Source organism: Sciurus vulgaris, assembly GCF_902686455.1.
Source record: "Sciurus vulgaris genome assembly, chromosome: 1".
NCBI classification, from domain to species: domain Eukaryota; kingdom Metazoa; phylum Chordata; class Mammalia; order Rodentia; family Sciuridae; genus Sciurus; species Sciurus vulgaris.
The window spans coordinates 14483403-14508833 of NC_136461.1; the positions used below are offsets into that span (position 1 = coordinate 14483403).

General features: G+C 36.5%; 1 protein-coding gene across 36 annotated transcripts in view; it reads right to left on the bottom strand.

Annotated features, from left to right (window-relative positions):
• Positions 1–25431, bottom strand: part of EIF4G3 (eukaryotic translation initiation factor 4 gamma 3) — a 283828-nt gene that overhangs the window by 65197 nt on the left and 193200 nt on the right. For all 36 annotated transcript variants that reach the window (XM_079100300.1, XM_079100311.1, XM_079100303.1 and 33 more), the window contains 2 exons: positions 6269–6357; positions 794–1037 (listed from right to left, as the gene is read on the bottom strand). In XM_079100300.1, coding sequence (XP_078956426.1) covers positions 794–1037; positions 6269–6357 — 333 coding nt within the window. The remainder of the gene's footprint in view (positions 1–793; positions 1038–6268; positions 6358–25431) is intronic.

Genomic DNA, 25431 nt, shown 5'->3' on the forward strand with positions numbered 1-25431 from the left:
TTGGGAAGGCTGGTATATTTACATTCAAGTCCTACCTCACACAAAAATTTGCTGTATAATTAGCAGAATGAGAAAAACTTTGCGTCTTTTCCAACTTCTATCAAAGGAACCACCTTTCCTCATATATCCACACTAACTCTACAAATCTCAAAGTCAGTCACAGTTTACAGAGTATGAGGACAGAAGTGCTTTTCTTTGCTTTGTTTTTGTGGCACTGGGGGTCAAACTCAGGGCATGGTGCATGCTGGGTAAGTGGTCTACCACTGAGCTACACCCACAGCCCAAGCAGAGGCTTGATGCATCCGATGTAGGATGAAGGCTCCTTCAGTGCCTTCCACACTTTTCACAGTGCACCTGCCACAATGCAGGCATTCAATAATTTAGGCATATTTTCTGGATGATTTACATCGGAGTTTAGTTCTACAAAGTGATTTCTGTCAACAAAACAAATTCATAGTTTATGAAATGACTATGTCAAGGGACATGGCCATATCTATAATGTCCCCTTGACTGAAAACAAATAAAATTAAACTTCTCTTACTAAATTCCAAAGCCTGGTATTGACGGATTCCCTCTCCCAGAGGCACTTCCAATGCCAGTAAAAGTCCTAGGGCACCAGCACTAGATGTCACTTCCACCGTCCTAGAACTCTTGCAATTTGTAGTCACTAGTCTATTCTTTAAGTATTACACTGTTTTGAGCCTCTTACATCCAGTCTGACTGTCTGAGGAGGCAGTAGAGTACAAGAGAGAAAGAAAGAGGTACACCGGAAGGCAGGAAGGGATAAGCTTACCTGGTTTAAATGGAAATGTGATCCCTTCACCAGAACTGTCGGTGGAGCCTGAATTAGCATCTCCCCCTTCACCCTCAGAAATACTCTCGGCACCGTTACGCAAAGGCTCAGCTTCTTCTCCATTTTCTTCTAAACCTTTCACTTTTTTTAGGTCAGAGGGGTCTTTCTCAGGATGAAGCCCTTGGCTCATTTTCTCTTGTTCAGATTCAAGTACTCTGTCAATTGAAAGCTCTTCAGCTTTAGGCTAAAGCACAAGTGAACACAGAAGTTACATTTTTTTCATACTGGTAAATATACATATAGCCCTACATATACATCCTCAAAAATCATAGAAAAGCGTGTCATTTCGAGATAACAATGTTTGTGTTCGGCATTTGCAACTAGAATGGTAATTAAAAAAAAAAATAAAACTTTGATTATCTCATCACCTGAGATAAAGCAGACAATTCAAATGGTTACTGAAACGCTTTAATTCATGATTAAGGAAATCCAAATGTATCAAGGGTAGAACAGAAAGAACTGCTAATCCTTGGAAGCTGATGAGCATGAAAGAGTCCTAGTCAGAGATCTAAAACAAGCACTCTTCCTCATGCCACTGAAACGCGGCAGCCAATAAAAAAAGAGACACTGGAGAGTGTATTTTGTGTCATCCTCTGGCTGTGAAAGGAGAGCTTGGGTCCAGTAAAGTACCTAAGTCCTAAAAAGGTAATCGCATCTTAAGGAGGACACCTTTTAGTTAAAATCCATTTTCCTTATTGGTTCACGGTCTTCTCTGAGGATCTAACATAGGGGGAAAAAAGCTCAGAACACACCTCTGTAAAGAGAAATCTGGGTTCTGAAGTGCTAAATCTATTTTTTTATAAGTGTGTGTATATATATATATATTCAAGCACTCTGTCAACTGAAAGCTCTTCTGCTTTAGGCTGAAGCACAAGTGAACACAGAAATTACATTTTTTTTCATACAGGTATACACACACACATACATTTTTAGGTGCTGATGGACCTTTATTTTATTCATTTATTTATATGCCATGCAGAGAATCTAACCCAGGGCCTCACACATGCTCTACCACTGAGCCACAACCCCAGTCCCTAAATCCATTTTTAAAGACAAAAAAAGAACTGAAATTATTCCTCATACCATTTTTTACCACTTTGGTGTCAAATATCAAACAAAATGACTTTCTAAGATCCTCATGAACCATCAAAACTCTCACCTACTTTTTTTCCATGAAGATTGGCACTGTAAACATAACCCTCTGGAATTAGCACTGAGGAAAGGGGAATTCCAACTGGTAACTCCATAGTAGATCAAGAGTCAAAAATTAGGGCTGCTTCAACAGAGCGTTACGTAAAGCAGTGTCCTGTAATGTCAGCAGGTGATTCGTCCCAACTATTTATGAAATCGTGTTTTCTTTTTTGTTAAAAAAAAAGTTCAAATGAAAAATCCTACTTGGTTACATAAAAGTAGTAATATAACAAATGTAACACTAGGAAGTTTTCTTCTTCATGGAGCAAATACTAAATTTTAAAATGTTATTTGTAGAAACATTGTCTTCAAACCTGATTATATAATGCAAATGAAAAGTCCATGCAAATATACATAAACACACACACCACAACCATGGGAAGAGACAGTATGCAGAAAGTATTAAAAAAAAAAAAAAAAAAAAAAGACAGATGTAAAATTCCAAGAAAATAAATGTTTGTCAATGATTTTATAAAATGTGGCAGAAAGGAGGCATCTTTTAAACTTTGAGAATAACAGGTCTACTAAAATTGAATCATGATTAGAAGCCTCATTTTTAAATATTTCGTACTCTAATGTAGTCTACATGAACCCATAATGACCTAGAAATACAACTTTATAATTAAGAACAAGTCATCAAGAAAATCCGCCCCCCCACACCAACCCCCAAGACAGGTTCTCACTATGTTTCCCCAGTGGGCCTCAAATTCCTGTCAGACTCAACAAGCGCACTGCTCCTAAGCAATGACCTCAGTATCCAGAGTAGCTGGGACCAGAGGACACCACTGTGTCCACTAGATCTTTGAAAATTTAAGGTGTTAATATGTAAATGGCACTATACGACAGGATATCTACTTTAGACAATTATGTAAATTTTAATTTCAAATCTTATAAAATGTGAAAAAAATGGTATTTTAGAAAGAACAACATTTACTGGGTCCTCTTTTCTGTTCCTAAAATGTAAAGCAGACAATATGTCACACAAAACTAGAATTTACTTGGAGATTCAATTTCTAAGTGTAAAAAAGAAGTATAAGTAAACTTCCCACATGAATAAGAAACTATACTTTAGCGGACACAGAAGCATGCAGAGTCTGAGGCAAATGGTTATTAGGGATATATCAAGGGAATCAACAAAAATAGAATTAAATGTGTATGATGAGATTATTTTTCCTTCAGCAAGATGAAACCCTATCAGACTAGTCTGAAAGTACAGTAACAGTTCCTAAATTGCTCACTCAGAAAAATGGGCAAACATTAGCTGAATGGTCAAATGCGAACCCTTACCAGAATCTGCTTTAATGTGTGTGTGTGGGGCGCTGGGAATTGAACACCGGGGCACTCTACCACTGGGTACATCCCCATCCCTTTTTATTTTTTATTTTGAGACACAGTCTTGCTCAATTGCTGAGGTTGGCCTTGAACTTGCAATCCTCCTGCCTCAGTCTTCCCAGTGGCTGGGATTATAGGTAAGGGCCACCATGCCCAGATACAGGAACCTTTTGAAACACAATCTACTTAACTGAAACAGTAAGTTTCTTAACACAGCGAGGTTTTTAAAGCATAAGAAAATCAGACTGACAACTAGGTACATGATGAATGTACCAAAAGTCCCAAAAGTTTTAAACAAATTTTAACAGCTTCCATCAGCAATTTTATTTTATTTTATTTTTTTATTTTTTTGTGGTGCTGGGGATTGAACCCAGGGTCTTAGGCTTTCGAGGCAAACACTCTACCAAGTGATATTGCCAGGCCCAGCAATATTATTTTATTTTTATATTTATGATACTGAGGATTGAACCCAGGGGTGATTGTCCACTGATCTCTATACCCAACCTTTTTTATTTTTTGAAAAAAGGGTCTTGAAAAGTTGTCAAGGGCAGTCTCAGATTTCTGACCCTCCTACCTCAGCCTCCCAAGAAGTTGCGATTTACAGGCGAGTACCACCACACACCTTGAGCATGCTAGGTAAGTACTTGACCACTAAGCTATATACCCAGACTCCAAAAAGCAATTTTAAAACACATCATCCTTCATGTTGTTTTTATAAGGTCCAAGGAACTTGTTGAAATGTTGGTAATGACTTAACAATACAATATATAAATTAAAATAGGTGTGCCTGAAACACATTTTTTTCCCATATTTTTATTGGTGCATTATAATTATACATAATAGTGGGATTCTGTTATATATGTGTACATAAAAACCATATAACAATATAAGATGGTCAATATCATTCCCCAATATGTCCCCTTTGAAACAAAATTATTATGAGGATTATAAAGATGATGATTATTTTGTATTAGGGACTGAATGCAAAGGCACTTTATCACTGAGTTACAACTCCAGCTCTGCTTTTACTTTTTATTTTGAGACAGGGTCTCACTAAGTTGCTTAGGGCCTCACTAAATTATTGAAGGTGGCCTTAAACTTGTGATCCTCCTGCCTGAGACTCCCAAGTCACTGGGTTAACAGGTATCTACCACCATGCCCGGCAGAAACACGTTCTTTTTGAGAAAATAATGTAAGAGAGGGAGAGCTTATTCAGTAGAATTGAAGGCGAAGCATCCAATATTAAACTAACAAATCCTATTATTTTACAACAGGCAAAGAACAAGGATTTCTGAAAGAAGTCTATATTTGCAAATGACTGAATATTTTAAAAATTTTACTTTTAAACTATGAGGTTAGAAAATAAGAGACTGCTTAAAAACAAATACAAGTTCTCTTGTTTGAAGAATAACAGGTTAATGCAAATTTATGGCAAACTATGGCCCATGGGCCAATTCTGGTTTATCACCTGCTTTTGCAATGCATGATAGGTAAGAATTGTTTTGACATTTGGATAGTGGGGGAAAAATGCATGACAGAGGAATTCAAATTTCAATGTTCACCAATAAAATTTTACTGGAATATACTATTTAATTCATTTGCACATTTTCTGCAGTTGTTTTTGGGCTGAAGCAGCAGAGTGGAGGAATTATGACAGAGATCACTAACCAGGTCTTCATGGAAAAAGTTTGATGTTTCCAAGCTAAAGAACAGCCTGAGTATCTGAAGACATGGAAGTGGGGACACATTCATTTAATATTCAACAATTCTGCAAAATATAGCACAGGGCAAAGGAATACGAAGTATGAAAATGAACAAAACCCCCAGCTTAATCTAAGGGGAAATCAGTTTATGAATTAATAGTCATACCATTAATGTATATGATTCCCCTGCCTCTAGAAAGTATTTTATTCTCTGAAGGAGCATCATTTTCTTGCTCAGCTGCAAGACGAGTGCAGCAAATATATGCACCTCTAATAATTTACTGACAACTCTTATCAGGATAACCCCAATTTAACATTTTAGTGGTTACTATGGGAACAACTATGACATAAACAGAGCACCATATAAAAGCAATAACAAAACAGGGAAGAAACAAAGGGTCCTGGTTAACAGCAAGAAGAGATAAAAATTTAACTAGCCAGAAAAGTCTTATGAAGCACATGCACCTGAAGTTGCCTTCAAGTAATTGCTATATTTTAAATATTACCATTTTAACTCTTCAGTAAAAATTACTTGGAAAAAGTAGATGATAAGATTAGCTTAAAAAGGAAGAAAGCTACATGTAAACTGTTTATGTATAAGCTTTAGTGTATAACATTAAAGACGTAGAGATTAGCACTAGGAAGTTGTCAGAGTAATCCTCAAGACTGAATTTGTTCTTGTTTCTTTGCAACAGCTCTTAGACTTGTTATGTTTTAAGCTACAGCAAAATCTGGTGAGGCTTATTTTAAGAAAGACAAGCCACATGAGAAAAATTTATGTTACTGGGATACAGATTCAAAGACAAAAGATTCAACATAAATGTCCCTAAATTGTACTGGATATTTCTACCACCCTGTTAATGGCTTCTTTTAAAAACCATTTTTGTTTACCAGATTAGTCTTCAATCAGGTTAATACAAAGAAAAGCTCGATTAGGGAGAAGAGAAGAGTTAATCAAAAGTTGGCCATTTTAGAAGATGAATTTTAAAAGACAAGAATTCAGTGAAATTAAGCATGTTACTAAAAATCTTTTAAAAATGCTACTGTAAATGGATTTAAAAAAATTAATCTCTGAAAAAGCTAAATCAAGTTTTGCTTGGGAAATGGTACCATAAGAAGTACAACTTCATACCTGTCTTATGAAATGGCACCAATGCTCTGAAGAAAAGCTAGACATTTGCTCTCTTACCTCCAGTTCTGCCTCTAACACCTCATCAGTGGTTCGGGTCCGATCTTTTGGTTTCTTCCACGTCTTTGGTGCAGTCATAACTGTTTGAGCTGAAATACAAGATCATGCCCATTACTTATCAAGCAAAATCATACAGGGAATTAGGTTTAAATGATACCTGTACTCAAATTCAGCAGAACTTCACCTGCACCAAAGAGATAGTTAAATGATCAAGTGAGTAATTATGGAGTTGTGGGCCAGAGATATTGTAAAGGAAAATGTCTTAGGCACAATTTCAAAGATTTCCAACAAGTGGCCCAGTCTCCTCCTATTTCATGGTAGGCCACACCTAGGCATATAATCCAGATATTGAACATTCCTAACATAAAAATCCAAACTCTAAAATTCAGAGGATTTCGGGTTTTCAGAGTATAATGTGTAATCAATAAAGTGTACGTAAACATATTCAAATCAGAAAAACTCTGAAATCTGAAAAAAAAAATCTGTATTTCTAAGCGTTGCTAATAAGGAATATTCAACCTGTATGTAGTAAAAATTTACAAAAGAAAAATGACTTGTGAGCCAATTCTAGATTTGGATCAACTTCTATTTAGCTAATTGTGTGGTCCTAAGCAAGTCATACTTCTCAGGCCTCTGAACAGTTCAACTAACAAGCATTAGAGGGCTGAGGTTGTAGCTCAGTGGCAAAGTACTTGCCTAGCATGTGTGAGGCACTGGGTTTGATTCTCAGCATCCCAGGTAAATAAATGTATAAAATAAAGGTCCATCAACAACTAAAAAAATAAAAATAAATAAATAAATAAATAGCTTTAATGAGACTAGATAACCCAAGTCTTTAAGCTATAAAAAATATTTTGTCCAAGGTTCGGGCATTTAAATCTTTCAGGGCAACAAAAACCCATTTTGATTGAGGTTTCACTAGATAGAAGCACTTCTACAACATTGTTTTAATCTCAGTATGACGTAGACTAGACTCAGGCCTAGTCTACGTCATACTGCTGGGGTAAAAATTAAGAAGAGAGTTCATTTTCACTGGATTATTGTATTAGAAATTCTACATGGAAGACCAAACTTACAAAGCATTTGGGGTGATAGATGATACTGGGGATGGAACCTAGGGCCTTATGCATGCTAATCAAGTGCTTTAGCAATGAGCCACAACCCCAAGCCTTTAAAAAATTCACCTGGCATATACATTCCATAGACTCGATTCAATACCTGAATATAAATTTTAACTATAATTTAACCATCAGATGATACGCAGAAAATAGTAAAAGAATCCTGCAAAAGGCAGCTTACAGGCCAAAACATAGGGAGACGGCGGGCAGGCAGGGAGAAGAGTCAAAGAAAGGTCACGCACTTAATACTGCGGCACTAACATGGGCACTAACACAAGCAAAGAAACCCAAAGCTGAAGGGTCATCAACTGATCTGATTCTCTACAGAAACTCAAACTCCAGGACAGCCTCAAATCTTTTTTGGTGAACAGGGGAGTATGAACATACAGTTTGGGCAAACAAGGAAAGGAGACATGCATTACTTCTTCCCAAAATTACTCTATCATCATAAAAATATTCTATAAACCTTTGATAACAGCTCAAACTAGTCTGTCGTCTCAGGGACCACAATGAACAAGAAAGCAACACTAGACCACCTGTTGTACTTCCTTTGGTCTACTCAAAATAACCATCTTCTCAAAGTTTGGAACCTATGGGTGAGCTTGAAATTACCACTGCTTCAGTCTTCCATGGAATAAGAATCTTCTGTCACTGTTCATGTCTTATGGATCTTTTGATATGGGCTGGGGTTGTGGCTCAGTGGTAGAGCACTTGCCTAGCATATGTTGAGGCCCTGGGTTCAATCCTCAGTACCACATAAAAATAAAAATATTGTGTCCACCTACAACTAAAACAAAATATATTTTTTTAAAGTCTGTTTTAAAAGCATCCTCTAAAATGTTTTCACTTTTAACTTTGCTTCCATGTTTTCCAGAGTTTGGACAATCTGGACAATTGATTTTAAATGTTATTTTATTTCATATTGGTATGAATTCAGCTTTAAATTCCACATGGAAAAGGGGAAGACCATTTTATGCAGGATTCATGGGGATGAAATATAAACTCAGAAGTACTATTCACTAAACATCAAAAACCAAAGTAAGATGTATATAAAACTTTCTTTGCAAGTATACATCAAATATAAAACATTACCTTTTTTTTTCTTCAGTGAGTTAACTTTAAAAAAAAAATCACCATTTACCAGCGAGAACTAGTATTTGCCTTGTTCAAATGGCTAAATTATTAATTTAAATTTAGAAAAAAAAAGAGGTGGACAGAAAAGAACACAAAACTATTCAACAGTCATTAAAAAACTAAACACAGACAGGTAGAGAACTAATCCCTAGTGAGATGATGACATACAGCCCCTATTCCACCTTCACTGATGGGGAGGGGAGGTAAAATTTGGTGGGTTGTGGGAAGGGGACTGAGGAGGAAGGGAAGGGAATAAAGCAGAGATGAAGGGCACGAGGGTCATAAGAAAGAGAGACAGAGATGAACTGCCTGCTTTGTAGGACAACTAATACCAAATCAGTTAGAATGGGGAACTTAGACACAAGATAGTGCCAAAGATTTCCTCTTTCCTTCCTAATTTATTCTAGTGTGGCACTCAAATCTGCTGCCTGAACAAATAGTAGACTCACTATGTTAAAGAGGTATTACAAGTGTATATTGTAAATGTAACAAAAAGTCACATTGTAATTTTAAGATTTTTGTAAGCTTTTACCTTGTTGGAAAAAAAACATTTGTCCTCAGAGCTCTGTTTATGAAATGACTAATGTAGACATTTAGAAAAATATTGGGGACACAAGAGTTTTATCACTGAGTTTTAGAAAGATTTTATTTATTTCTGTTTTTCTCTGCAGAGGTTTAGAATCTATGTCAAAAACTATTATCAAGTTTAGAATATTCCTTTAGAATTTATGTCAAAAACTATATCATGTTCAGAATATTCCTGTTTCTGTCACTCCAGGCATGGACAAAGACCCCAGAAAACTGTGACACATCAAACCTAGAAATGATTCCATCTGAAGATTGAAAAGGAAAACACAGTGCAGTTACAGTAAGATGCCTGGGAAGTCGCCCCCAGGGAAGAGGTTTTTCATTTCCTTTTCATATGCGCTCAAATGAAGTCAAGTTACCACTTCTGTAAATTAAGAGCTAACAAATATCACAGTGCAGACTAGGAGAAAACCAGTGGGTAGGAGAAAAGGGTTAGGGCCGATGCAGAAGATCCATACACTTACTGTTTTTTATTAAACCCATGTGCACTTAAAAAAAAAAAGTTTTCCTTGAAGCCCAAGTCAGTCAGAGTACTGAGAAAATTTTTCTGTAAAAAGAGTGGCCCTCACAGACAGAGAAGTGAAAAGCACGAAGAGATAATGCATCCCATGGAACTGCACTGTGTTAAAACATGGCCTGGATCAAGGTCTCTCATTTTTCTTTATAGGAATACCATCTCCTAGAGAAACTCCAAAAATAATTAAGTCATGGGTTTTGGTCTAAAATCCTGACTCACACTGATGTCAGAAATGTTGCATAGTAAGAACAATGACAACAGACATTCCTCCTATCATTGGCCATAATGGTCCCCTTATTTAGATTAATCTATTTTTTCTAATCACATATATAAGGTATAAAAAAGATATAAAGAATAAGATATAAGGTTATAAAATTATGTCTCTTGAGATATTTTGAATATTCTGGTATATATTCGATTTTTTTGTACTATAAAAAATACAATTACATGCATATTTAGGTTCGTAATGTTATTTTGTAACTGAGTGGTAGATGATTTGCCTACCATGCACTAGGTTCTGGCTTTGATCCTCAACACCACAGAAGACAGAACACAAGATATAGATTAGATGGAGGATAAAGAAGGAAAAGGGCAAAATATAAAATTATACCTATGCTACATTTACAGCCATATAAATATTAATGTAAGGATAAGAAGGAAACAAAAGGCACACACCTGTAATCCCACTGACTCTGGAGGCTGAGGCTGAGGCTGAGGCTGAGGCAGGACGCCTCAGCAACTTAGTGAGACCATCTCAAAATAAAAAATAAAAAGGGCTGGGGATCTTTCAGTGAACACTAATACTCAACTAGATTATTTGAATAATGGGTGACTTTTTTCTGTCCTTCAAGGTTTTAACAATAACTTAAAACTGGGAGAAAAAAGAAGTTTCTAGGTTGATTTTCACTTGCTATTTCAAATACTGTGTGTGTGTGGCGGGGGTACTGGGGGTTGGATCCAGGACTTTATATATGCTAAACAAGCATTTTTTTACCACTCACCTACAGTCCAACCCTCAAGTCCTTTTGACCTTGCATGACTAAAGTGGAAGCATTCTGTTCTGGATTTTAGGTCAGACTGTTCTTTATAAAAATACTATTAGATTACTTTTTTTGTCCTTTTTGCAATGCTTGGATCAGACCCACAACCTCATGCATGCTAAGGAAGTCTCTACCACTGAGGTACATCTCAGGCCTAGACTGCACTCTTAAAAAACTATGTTGATATTATTGGGAACATTATAATTCTGTGTTTTATTATTTCCTGAGGATATGGAGAACTCATGGGGGTCTTAGGACAGGTTGTGCACACCTCATTCAAAACTCTGAAATCTGAAACGTTTTCTGTCCCAATATAAGACTCAAAAGTTTTGGATTTTGGAGCATTTCCGTTTTCAGATGAGGAATGCCCAAAACTGCCAAACTGGAAACACTTCTGGCTTCAAGCTCAGATAAGAGATACTCAAGCTATATTAGTTTTATAATGAAAAAGGAAGGAAGGAAACATTAAAAGAACATGAACGAGGCGGTAACATGACAGGTAACTTTCGTTACTGCTTATGCTAGGTAGCTAGGCTTATCCTTCCTTTATTAACCTGTTCTTTGTGGGGGGTGGAGGGGCAAGAATTGAAGCCAGGAGTGCTTAACCACTGGGCAACATCCTAAGCCCTTTCGATTTTTTATTTTGAGACAGGGTCTCACTAAGCAGCTTATGGTCTTGATAAGTTGCTGAGGCTGGACTTGAACTTTCGATCCTTCTAACTCAGTCTACCAAGTTGGAGGGATTACAGGCACGAGCCACTGCATCTGGTGACAGGTGACTTTAATAATAAGGTATTCTACTAGCTCTGGAATTAAATCTGAAACCAGTTTTTAATAAAGGTACCTTATTGGAAAATTTAATATTGCTTCTCTTTATTAGATCATTGTTTTACATTTTCATTCATCAGTTAGGTACCCCAGTAAGTTATAAGTTTAAAATTCTTTATTTCCTGTTGCTAAAAACAAACAAACAAAAACAGTCCTTTCCTTCTGACTTTTACTTAGATTTTTGTCCAGAGAAAACTCGTGTGGGCAATCTCTGACTTTATATTGACTTATGATTTTCCAGCTTTACAAAATGAAAGCAGTAGGCATTTGGGAAAAATTGTACTCCAGATATTGAATTTTGCTATTTTTCTGGGTTAGCACGATACATGATACAATGTATCACAATGCTGGGCAGATGAACCTCAGCCAGTTTATCACCAGGAGAGCAAGCACTGAACATGCCACATAAGCTGAGAGTGGGGTTAGTTGTGTTCAACACATTTTTGACTTACATTATTTTTTGTCAGTTGGTGAATGAACCTAAGGCCTTGGGTCTACTAAGCAAGTGCACTAGCACTGAGTTACATCCCTAGTGCTTAATTTATAATAGAGCTAAATTCTGATAAGCCCCTTCCTGATAAGCTTTATGGTAATTCTGGTGTTACTTTAAAATATATGCACACTTATGTGTGTATATATATGTAAATCTTAAAGAAGACAATGGCTGGGGACAAAGATCAATGGTACAGCACTTGTTCAGCATGTGAAAGGTGAAAGGTCCTGAGTTCAAAATCTAGTAATATTAAAAAAAAAAAAAAGGGCAAGGTAAAGAAGCCTCTTTCAGCATTATAACTAAAGAATACTTAAGAACCTGGGAACCAACCCGTCATAATTAAAATGTTGTGAAAGACACATTGTTTTATCTCCCTGTCATCATGGGAGTTTTGCTGAGGCACCTGGCTCCTGTACCTACTTGCTTGTTATAAACATGATAAATTTTCTTTAAATTGGATGAAAGCAAATAACAGATGATCATCAAAATTACCAAAATTTAAGATAAACTAAGTTCTATTAAGGAGGACAAGTCATTGTTGTGTGAAAAACACATATAGGATGGATTATTATCTGCCTGGTTCTATGAAAGACTGAAGCTGGACTCAGTGGCCCACACCTGTAATCCCAGTGACTCTGGAGGCTGAGGGTGAGGTAGGAAGCCTCAGCAACTTAGCGAGACCATCTCAAAATAAAAAATAAAAAGGGCTGGGGATCTTTCAGTGGTTATGTACCCCTGGGTTCAATCCCTGGTATCAAATAACAACAACAACAACACTGTTGGGTGTAGTGATGCATGCCTGTAATCCCAGTGATTCAGGAGGCTGAGACAGGAGGATGACAAGTTTGAGGCTAGCGCAATTTAGTGAGATCCTAAATAAATAAATAAATAAGGACTAGAGATGTAGATGAGTGGTAGAGCCCCCTGGGTTCAATCACAGTCCAAACAAAGGGAAGAAAGGGATTGATTCCTTCAGTCTGCAATTTCATTAGCTGGATTCCTGTTGATGCTTATTGCAGTTTTTAAAATTTTTACTAAATAATAAAACTGTTTGCCAGGCACAATGGTGCGTGACTGTAATCCCAGTGATTTGGGAGGCTAAGGCAGGAAGAGTACGTGTTTGAGGCCAGTCTCAGCAATTTAGTGAGGGTCTAAGCAACTTCCTGAGACCCTGTCTCAGTATAAAAGATAAGGATTGTGGTTATAGCTCAGTGCTGAAGTGCTTGCTCTTGAATTCAATTCCCAGTACCAAGATTATTTTGTTTTTGCTTTTATTCATTTGTGGGAAGGATTTGAGGGGTTGGCAGATTTTCCTCCTAACAAACTAGTAACAAGAGATGGCAAGGCCTGTAAGTGCCCGAGTCGGTCAGACTAGCTGAAGGGCTGTGGAAAGAGACCCTGAGTCAGCAGTCTTCTAGCTCTCCATTCTGCCAGATGACAACAGGACTACCCTCCTTCTAAAATCTGAGATTAAACTCTCCAGAACCTCTAAACTGAAGACTCGTACAGACACTTTACTGCTGATGAGGGAAGGGCGCAGGTGCATTGTCACAGGGTGGCACATAAACAGAAGGTTCCACTGATGGAACCTTCTGAGAGTTCCACCCTGAACACCTAGGTTTACTCCCTTTCTCGTTCATCTCTGGTGTCTTGTCTACATTTTTACTTTGTTCTTCCTTCTCCCAGCTTTCTGATCATCTGGACTCACACTGAAGAGATCTGTCCCTCTAACTAGTTTCAACAGGCTGTGGGCTCCCTTGTTGCCATCCCCCATTTTTTTTTCCTTAAGAACTTCTTCTGGGAATCTAGAAAAATGTCATGATTTATCTAGGAAACTGGTGCAGCACAGAGAGGAAAAGCAGGTAAGAGAGGGTAAGTTTTACGGTGAAGATGTAACTGAACTGGCAAAGAATCACGATGGCAATACAACACGTAACAACGGTAGGTGACTGAGATGCCAGCCAAAGAGACGCTAGAGGGCGAGTTCATCAGCGATCTCCAGCATATTTTCAGGAGTTGGTATTTGAATGTATGTTTGTTTTATAATTATGCTTCCAGTTGCATGTTAAAAATAGGCTTTCTGTTCTATGACCATTTCACAAGAAGCTTGAATAGTGTGATCTAGTTCCCAGGTCCAGCCCTGGAAACAAAAAAGTATAATAAAATAAGAAGTCTAGATTTAAAATGGACATACGTAACAAAGCAAAGATAGACATATGTAACAGAATTTTAAAATGTTTCAATTCTGGCATAAACAGTAAAACATCTTTAAAATCAAAGTCAAATCTAAGTTTATTTTATTGATAGTCTCATTAAGGAAGAGCTTAATAAATATTTCCCCATGCTTTTCCTGTTTTCTATTTCATTTACTTCCTACCTTAATTATTTCCTTTCTTCTATTTCCTTTGAGTTAAATTTGTTCTTTTACTTTAATTAGGTGGGAGATTAGGTCAATAATATAAAAACTTGGGGGTGGGGTACCAGGGATTGAACTCAGGGGCACTCAACTACTGAGTCACATCCCCAGACCTATTTTGTATTTTATTTAGAGACAGCATCTCACTGAGTTGCTTAGTGCCTTGCTGTTGCTGAGGCTGGCTTTTAACTCGAGATCTTCCTGCCTCAGCCTCCTGAGCTGTTGGGATTACAGGTGTGCACCACATCACCAGGCGAAAAACTTTGTTTTTTCTAATATCAGCAGTTAGTGGTATAAACTTTGAACAAAATACTGCCTTAGCAGTGTGGCAGAATACCAAAGATATCCATGTCTTAAACCCTCGCCCATAAATATGTAATCTTACATGGCAAAAGTGATCACCGATGTAGTAAAATTAAGGATCATTAGATGGAAAGAGTATTATCATGAATTAAATCAGTGGATTCAATGAAATTAAAAGTGAAAGGAAGAGGTGGGAGAATAGGAGTAAGATTTGAAGATGCTATGCTGTTGGTTTTGAAGATGGAGGAAGGGACCTTAGCCAAGGAATTCATGAAGCCTGTGAAGAATGGAAAGACAAGGAACAGATTCTCAACAGCGCCTTCAGAGGGAAAAGACCTGTTGATAACTTGATTTTTGCCCAGTGAAACCAATTCTGCGCTTCTGACCTCCAAAACAAATTGTGTTGTCACTAAGTTTACAATGATTTGTTATGATAGTAAATATAAGGAATGTTCCACAAATTTTGCTGTTGGGTTTTCATTTTCATTCAGTTCAGTTGCACTTTTGACTTTTTGAGTTATGTAGAAGTGTGCTGTTAGTTTATCCATGCATTTGGAGGATTTTCCAGAGATATTTTTCTCACTGACTTCCAATTTAACTGCACTGTGGATAGAGAATATACCTGCTTCAATTTGAATCCTTTTAGATGTATTAGGATTTCTTTTATGCACCACGGTATGATCTATCTTGTTAAATTTTCCATTTGTACTTGCTATTTAAGTGTTTAATAAAACAACAATTAGGTGAGGTAGGTTGATTATGCTCTTCAAGTCTTCCATGTATTTATTAGTTTTCTGTTTACTGGTTCTACCAACTTTTGTATTTTCCACTATGTCAATTCCTATTCTCTGGTTCTTTAATATAAGAAATAGTTACAAAAGCACTTAATGGTTCTGTCTGTTAATTTTACCAAGGGGTTGGGGATATAGCTCAGTTGATAGGGTGCTTGCCTCGCAAGCACAAGGCCCTGGGTTCAATCGTCAGCACCAAAAAAAAAAAAAAAAAAAAAAAAAAAAAAAAAAAAACAAACAAACCAAAATTACCAACTATCTCAGTTATAAATCAGTTTCAACTGACTAATTTTTTCTTCATTATAAATTGCATTTTTCTCATGGTTTCACTAGTGAATTCTATCAAAGATATGAGGAAAAAAGTTATCTATCTCATCCTTGGAGGTCAGCACTACCAGACCTAACTATGATGATTATGAGAATACTATAGGCCAATGGTCCTCACGAATACAGATAAGGAAGAAAGAGAGGGTGGGAAGAGGGAGGGAGAAGACATTACTCAAATGAACAAATAAAAATCCTATAGCTAACATCAAACTTAAAGATGAAAAACTCGAGTATTTTCTCCCTGAGACAGGAACAAGATAAGAATGTTTACTTTTAACACTTCACTCAGCACTGATTTAGAGATTCTAGCTAGTACAATAAATCAAAAAGAAAAAGAAATAAAAAGCTCATCTAGTAAGACAAGAAGGGAAACTATATTTGTTCACATAAAACATAATCTATACAGAAAAATTCAAAGAAATATCTACAAAAAAGCTAATCAAACTAGTATAAAGTGAACTTTGCAGAAAATGAGATTGACAAAAACTATTATACATGGCATTTTCACACATACTACTGATGAACAAAAACTTAAATAAGAATATATAAGAGCATCAAAAGAATTTGACAAAAGACAAAAGATCTGTACATGAGGTACTTCTAGAGAACTAAAGACTTAAATTGCAAAATAACTATGTTCATGGGTCAGAAGACTCAATATTGTAATACATCAATTCTGTCTATAGAGTCAATGCAAAACAAATACCAACAGGTTTGGGGGCAGAAAATAAATGTAGAAAAAAACTGATTCCAAAATTATATGGGAAAAAAATGAAAAGGACCCAGAACAATAGGATTGTAGTTAAAAAATAGAATTGTAGTTGGAAAACTTAGTATTATCTGACTTCAAGACTTAAATCGTAACAGTGTGGTGTTGTCATTAAAATAGACAACCAGATCAAGGGTGGGGGAAGATGAGCAAATTCAGAAATAGACCCACATATGTATGGGAAAGAAAATTCATCAGCAAAAGCATAACCTAAAATTTTTGTGGACTGTTGGTAGGAATATAACTTGGCAGAGGTACTTTGGAAAATAAATTGAAGTTTCTGAAAAAATTAAATATATACCTACGATATAATAAAATTATATGTAATGTATATATGTAACCAAGCCATTTCACCTGCAGTTATCTACCCAAAGAAAATGATATCATACATCCATACAAATGCTTGCACACAGATGTTTACAGAAACTTTATTTGTAATGGCCCCAAATTTGAAACAACCAAAGTATCTACCCACTGAAGAAATAGTAGGAAATCCACACTCAGCAATTCTTTTAGAAAAGGGCTACTAAATACCCAATCAACATGGATATATTTATACGACATTATAAAAAATGCAATCCGATTTACGGTGACAAACAGCAGATCAGTGCTTGCCTCGGTACAGAATTAAGGATAAACAGGGAAGGGGAATCTTTGGAGGTAATAAATATTACCTTGATGATAGTGGCAGCTTATATAAAGTATACAAATATCAAAACTAATAAAATGCCTTAAATATGTGTATGTTAACCAAATGTCAATTACATCTCAGTGAAGGTGTTAATTAAAACCCAAGCATAGTCATATACCTAGTATGCACCTTCCACAAAATGACAGTGTTACTAGGAATACTTAGCATCTTACAAAAGCTTTAAAGTTGCATGATAGTATTTTTCAGTTTGTGAAATCAAATATCTTTAAATCCAAGTGGTGAGATACCAAGGGGTATTTTTTCTCTTTTTCTTCCTCCCTCCCTCATTACAGTTGTCTTTTATTTTAAAATTTTCTTCTATTAATATTTTGCAGCGTAGGACCTAGGACCATGGGCATGCGAGTCAACTGCTCTGTCACATAGATACATTTCCTACCCCTTCTTCTTTTATTTGTTTTGCGGTGCTGGGGACTGAACTCATGGCCAACTGAGCTATATCCCCAGTCCCCTCTTCTTTTTTTAAATGACAAAATTATCAACTGCAGCAAACAAATAGGTAAATCTTGCCCCAGCAGGTTAATGGTTTTAAGCATACTTTCTTGATTTGCTTATGGGTCATACAAATAATCACAACCAAATACACAAATTTTAGTAGAAAAAGGGGTCATGCTATACATGTTATTCTTCAAAAGGTTTTCAGTTAAATTTATTAAGAAAATCCATCTTTATCATTATACGAATTTATGTCATGAAACTGCACAATATTCTATAGTATGTATGCACCATTCCTCTTGAAAGAGGTTATGTTTCGATGTTTTTCATATGTACATATATGTATATATGCGCATACAAACACACACACATATCTAACGTTAACTTTTATTTCCAAAATAGGTTAAAAAAATGAACACATACTCTTTCTCTTTCTATATATGTATTTATTAAAAATATGGTCAAATTGAGTTCCAAAAAGGTAGAAGTAAGCCAGGTGTGGTGATGCACACCTGTAATCCTTCCTGAGGCGGGAGTATACCAAGTTCAAGGCAGTACTATTTTCAAAGCATTTCTTGTTAAAATGTCTTTGAGAAATAGCCTGATTCCCAAGAGACTGTGTGTGACTTATTCAAGCAGTTTAATTATTGTACATAATAGATATCCATAACAATTTATATGTAATTTATTTGAGTGAATTTGAAAATGTTAAGAATGTATTATGTAATCTAAACATTCATAGGGAAAATTAATTCATGTGAAATCCTGAATGCAATGCATTAGATTTATCAAGAGAAAATAATCTGCTAATTTTTCCAGTGATCAAGTATTTTGTGCAGAGGACTAAGCTATATGCTGTTTTTCATAAATGAAAAGGCAAAGTCCAAGAAAAGTAACTAAATTCTGACATAGAATTCTGACATAGAAAAGTTAGTATATTTTTAATTCAGATATTGTGACAGTAGAGAAATTGAGGTAAATAAGCTATTGCTGCCATGTCAGAAAATGGAAGCAGAAGCAAGTCCATGGAAACTATCTTTCTGGGTAGACTGTTGAAGGAGCACACTAGTTCAACAGCAGGTGTCCTTACACAAGCTGATCTCAGTCCCTGATCATGCCCAAACAACAGCTGTTGGTCTCCAAACCATGATTCTTAGGTCCATGGATGAGTCAACAGGATTGCCATGTCAGACATCTGCAACAGGGATGGACACACCAGTCCTTAAACTAATCTGGGAAATGAGCTGGTGATTCCACAGTCATAAATCCTTAACAGAAAGACTACTGTGGATCCAAGTTTTTGTCATTAAAGCCAATTTCTGATACTGCCAGGTGAGGAGATAATGTTTTCTTAAGTCATTTAGTCTAAAAGCCCCAGGTTGCCCAGAGGTTTGGGCTCTGCCCCATATGGGATGGACACTGGAAGAAAATGTTACCTGCCCTGTGCTCCTTTCTTCACGCTTTAATGGGTTGGGGTGTTTTCGTCTAGCTATTTGCTAGTGTTTGTTTCTTTTTCCTTCCCCACCCTCCAGACATCCCTGAGAGATCTTGAACTGCCACAGGCATTCTTCATTTTCTTGTTTTCACTGTTTTTCAAATTCCTGATGCTTATAAATGACAGGTGACAGAACTTTTCTCAGCATAGAAAAGGATAACAACTTATCACAATTTCAATGGCCTTATTCATCATTATACTCAAATTCCTTGTACCATTTGGTGTATTCTTATACAAACACAAGCCTTAAGTCCCTCAGTCGTATTTCTATCATCACCAACTCCTGCTGTTTCCGTTTGATACTGAACAAACTTCTCTTAGAGTATCAAGACTTCTATCCTGCTTCACCTAACAACTTAACTGAATTCTCATCTAAATTCCTCTTCAAATTCAAAGATTCAGAAATGAATTATTTTACAAGAAAATGAAATCACTACAGTACTAGCCTCATAATCTATCTCTGTAAGACCTGTGCTTCTCTGTTCTCTAAGGCATATCAGTTATAGACCCTGACCTTCAATCTTTGGATCAACATCAGGTCCATTCCCTGCTCTATGGAGCTATAAATTTTAATACCAACCTTTAATATACTGTTACTCTACACAAAGATCCAAATTAAAATACAGTATTTGAGTTGGGCACAGAGGTGTATACCTGTAATCCCAGCAGCTCAGGAGGCTGAGGCAGGAGGATCTCAAGTTCAAAGCCAGCCTCAGCAATTTAACTAGATCCTAAGCAAATTAATGAGACCCTGTCTCAAAAAATAAAAAGGGTTGGAGATGTGGCTCAGTGGTTGAGTGCCCCTGGGTTCAATCCCCAGTACCAAAAAAATTAAAAAAAAAAAAAAAAAAAAATTTAAAAAAAATTAATATATGTTATTTGAGTTTTAGCCCTTCGAGAATAAAGGTTGCCTTATTGGTGGTCTCGATATATACAGCATCTGACACTGTGTCTGGTCCATAGTAGATGCTCACTGAAAACCTGATGAAGAATACATGGCCAACAAATAAAATTAAATCCAGGGATAATGTTTCTCTATAACACTGGTTAAATTTCTTTGTTAGGTAGGTTACACATTATCCTGATTTTAGAGATCTTTACCACAGAGAGATTAACTCAGTTGTCCCATTGCAGAGAGAGTAAAGGACAGAGTTGGAATTAAAATAACAATGTAACTTCAAAACCCTTGTATTTCCAACACAATACCTGCTTTTCCTGACCTTGTTCCTGCACTTTTTCCTCTGAATCCCAGCTTCTTTTCTGTATTGGTTGTCTTTTGTTTTAATATTGAGGATGTGCATGAAGAATGCAGTTTGCCTGTTACCCCTATGACACAGTATGTCGAAGTCATTAGGAGGATGAAATGGGAAAAAGTGACTTTGAGTAGGTGGTTTGTTCCAAAAAGCTTAGCAGAGAATAGTCCATTATGTGATTCTCAGTGAGTCCTGAGACGACCCCAGTAGGACTGACAGCATGTACTCTAGGCCTTTGCAGTGTATTTTACTGCTCTTTCTGCAGCCTCTTAGGCATTTCTACATTTTTGTAAACTCTTTGTTGCCACTTTCACAATCGTCAAAATAGACTGAAATTTAATTCAAGGTAAAACTAGTTTGGGACAGAATGTCAATCACTATTGCACACATTTATAATTAGAGAACAGACTACAATACAAGTAGCTACCTGTCTCTCAATGCTTTTCATCTCTGAATAAAGGCCACGGCACATTACCTTGAGTATATAAACCTGGTTGGGGAAACAAAATAAAAACAAAAAAACCCCAAACTCCCATGTGAACATCAGTGAGCCTACACTGCCAGTGGTACTCAAAGGGCAGGGTTTCCCATAACCTTAAATAAAGGGAATCACTACAAATAATAAAGCATGCCCTGATGAATGAAGCACTCCCTCATCTCTTCATCTTACCCACAATATTTACACATGTCTCTATGTAAAATCATTGACTTTCTGGTGGAGACTTTCCTTCGATTATGTCTGGCTTACCCTATCTGGAAGCAAACAAGTACGGTGGTTCTTTGTAGTGAAGGAAGGTTATACTAAGCCTATGAGAAAGGGACCTAAATTCTACACAAACTATGTCTATTCAAGGACATGTTACTTAATATCCAGTGAACCAAACTTTGAAGTTTCTGCTACAAACAACTATACTACTACTACTGTAAAGAGTCAAGAGATGGATCCCAACTGAAGAGGCAAAGGGAAACTGCAAGTGATGGCCAGGGCCTCCGTCTACAGTACCTGAAGGACAGAATCTGACCCATCAACAGTGTTTTCCAGGAAATATCTATGATTTTGCTATGAAGAATAACAAGAAAATAAGGCTGGCATGGCTGAAGTGTGCTTTATAGGCAGCTCTGAAGGAATCAGTTTTTAAATTAGGTGGGGAAAATCTTGTCTCAAAGGATCACTCAGACTCAAGTCTATGTAAAAGGGAGTTAAGAGCCCTCGCTTTAAGGATTGCTCTGCTGGTTTTAGCAGGTGACAGGGAACCAGTCATGTATAAGAAGTCCTGTTACTCAGGTTCCAGGATACATGTCTGTAGAGGAACAGGGGAAGGCAAGTGGTAAGGATGCACAGGTATGTCAAGATCACTGGAGGACATTCAAACCACTGGTGGCCTACTTTTGGATCCAGCAACTAAATTTCCCAGAGATATTTCAAATACTGCTTAGAATGTTACATTAAGTTGAGGAAAGGTAAGAATACATTTCAAAGTTCCCCATTCCTGCTGTTGATCTTCAGGTCAAGATTTTTAAAATAAGATTTTTTTTCATATCGATGGACTTTTTCTCTGGTTTTATGCTTACTGTGTTTTCTTTCTTTAAAAGTACTTTTAACACTCTCATAGTTGTGAATAACACAAGTAATATTAAGTTTTTTCCCCTGAATTAAAGTATGTTCCCTTTATACTTAAGAACTCAAAAGAGAGCACAATAACTTGATTGGCTATGTGAACTGGTACTTTATTAACAACTCCGAAAACATACAAGCATATCTTCATTTGAGAAATAAATCTCTTGTCCTGTGACCTACAGAATCTGGAAACCCTCCTCCACTCTTAGGTGAGCTTGTGAGAATGTAAGGTGAACTCCTGGAAGTCAACCACATGGAGCAGGTCAGTTGCTGCTGCTGGGTTTTGGAGTTACATTCCAACACCCGGAAGGGGTAAAAACACCCATATGGGGAGAAAAAAATGTTGTTTCAGCTAGCTAGAGGACTACCGTATCCCTGAAACATCAGCACCTGTGTCACACTGTGTGTGGGGTATAAATTAGGATAGTAAATCCAGACTGAATTCCAACTTATACTACCCAAAGACTTGTGACAGATAAAATAAATACAAAATACTTTGGAAGAACGTGCCCTTAATCTCCATTCAAGGAACATTTACCTGATGCTCATAAAACAAATTATAAAATATATGAAGAAAGAATGCACTATGAACAGGATCCAAAAAACAAGATAAAAGCAAAAAATTAGAAAACTCCCTTTGCCTAAAGAATTTAAAATACTGGTTTTATAACAGATAAAAAGAATTTTAAAAGTCCTATATTAAAAAACGGAAAAATGCCTGAAATTCTCCAAAATGAATTCCTGGAGATGATAAATGAAAACTCTTTTACCATAAAAACATTCAAATACTTTTAGTTCTAGATGGACACAATACCTTTATTTTATTTATTTATTTTTATGCAGTGCTGAGGATCAAACCCATTGCCTCACACATGCTAGGCAAGCACTCTACCACTGAGCCACAACCCCAACAACACACTGCATTCTTAAAATGACTGAATATTATAAGTAGTCTAAAGTTTAGCCAATCTCTGAGGCTTGTCTTGAGTACAGTGAACACACATACATATACACAATTCTCATTTCATGCAGACTCATTCTTCAATCCCTAAGCATCCAGAACCACTGCACTTTGATCCACTCAGGAATATGATACACAATAATTGCAAGAAAATGTTTTCCAGCAAAAGTAAGAGAAAGGACCACATATGTCTGACATAACACACATACTCAGAAGTTAGTATAGAGATACTACATAGTACTGAATCAATAGTTATACAAGTTATCTGTATACAAGTTATTTATGTATAATACTTGTTAAAAGCAAGTGCTTTCTCAAGCCACCTTTGAAGCACTTCATCTTTAGACAGAGACTAGTCTGAAAAGTCAGTACCCCAAATTTGATATCTAGACCTGGTGCAGTGGCATACACCTGTAGTCCTAAGCTACTTGGGAGGCTACGGCACAATGATCCACTTGAGTCCAGGAGTTCAAGACTCACCCTGGGCAACAAACAAGAAGCTATCTCAAACAAAAACCAAAAACCACGCACACACAAAAACTCCTGATGTCCAAACCAAACTGTGGTTATCATTTATAAATTTCTCAAACAAGCTACAATAAATAAGTGCAAACAACATTGTAGTTATTTAGCATATAATCACTTCAGGTGGATATATTTAAAGATGGAAGGTAATTTTAATCTGCGTGGTTATCTTCTGTCACAAAATCATGAAAGTCTGTAGAAAAAAAATCAGGTCAGGAATGTTTACATGGCTTTACAATTTCAAAAATGCTATAACTGAGATGGATACAGGGGTGCACACCAGTTATCCCAGCAATTTGGGAGGCTGAGGCAAGAGGACTGCAAGTTTGAGAACAGCCTCAGCAATTCAGTAAGGCCTTAGGCAATGCAGCAAAATCCTGTCTCGAAATAAAAAATAAAAAGGGCTGGGGATGTAGGTCAGTGGTAAAGCAGACCAGGTTCAATCTCTAATACGAAGAAGGGGGGGAAAAAAAAGCTACAGTTGCATGGGTTCTTGAGACTGATTTACAGTTGGTTCTATAGACATTTAAACATAAGAGGAAATTCTATTCTTTACTTACTAATTCCAAGAATATTTACATTTTCAAACAAATGTGTAATGGCATGGAGAGATGGCGAGTACTTGACTTAAAATTGTTCTCATGTCCACCTATCCCTGGGCATTGTCTTCTAGTATCAGGCCACCCAAGTGATCAACTTCTTAAAGGAAACTGAACGTGAGAGATGTGCAGAAAGACAATTTAGGTGCAGGGCCTTGGTTCACATGGAGTTCACTATATTGAACTAGACATTCTACAGTCCCAAGGGACTGACACCTCCCATGGACACTGATAAGGAAACTGCCTAAAGAACTAGGCTGCGTAGAAAAGCCACATCTTAAAAGTAGGGATCAGACTTTTCGTTTGTCTAGTTTGCCTACCTATCCACAATTAAAAACAAATATTGAAGACATTAATGATCAAATCCAATGCATATCTAATATCAACCTAGGAAGTGAACTATTTGTCAATGTGCCCCCATCTGCTTGAGCAAAGTAATTAGACTACTATGCACACAGAGAGCAAATTATATAGCATATGATAATGTTGAAGAAGATGTGTTGTGTTGACTTGTTTAAAGTTAAATCCCCAATATACCAGGGGGTGGGGGGAAGACTTTCTTACCAGCTTATAAGCCTCAGATTAACTTTTGATTAATATTATTAAAACTTTTGATTTACAAATTGATAAGAATCTAAATCTAGTGACAGTTCCTAAGATTCTAGGTGATGCTACATTAAAAAACAAGTTGAATTGGGAAGAATACAAAACTGAAAATGTTAATTACATAAAAAATAAAACTTTAAAAAAAGAAAAAGTGGGAGAACATTACATTTATCTGCAATTTAATCAGATAGTGCACTTTCATTTTCCAAAGGTAAAGCTGTTTTCCTAAACCTAAGATTTTAAGAGATCATGCATGGGGTTGGGGTTGTAGCTCAGTGACAGAGTGCTTGCATAGCTTGTGTGAGGCACTGGTTTTGATCCTTAGTACCACACGAAAATAAGTAAGTAAAATAGAGATGTGTTCATCTACCACTAAAAAAGGGTTAAATTAAAAAAAAAAAAAAAAAAAAAGAGGTCATGCATAGAGGAGTTCCTTTAACTTAGGGGTTTATTGGTTGAGATTTAAAATTCTAAAAAGCATTAGGAACTATCAGTGCTGGTTTTTAATGATTTCCAGCACTCAAGTAACAAAATTAATCACTGAAGAAATGATTCATATTAACCAAGTATAATAAATAAAAAACAAAAATGACCCAATGTGTATAGAGACATATACCTTGGAGGCATTTAGTATATTT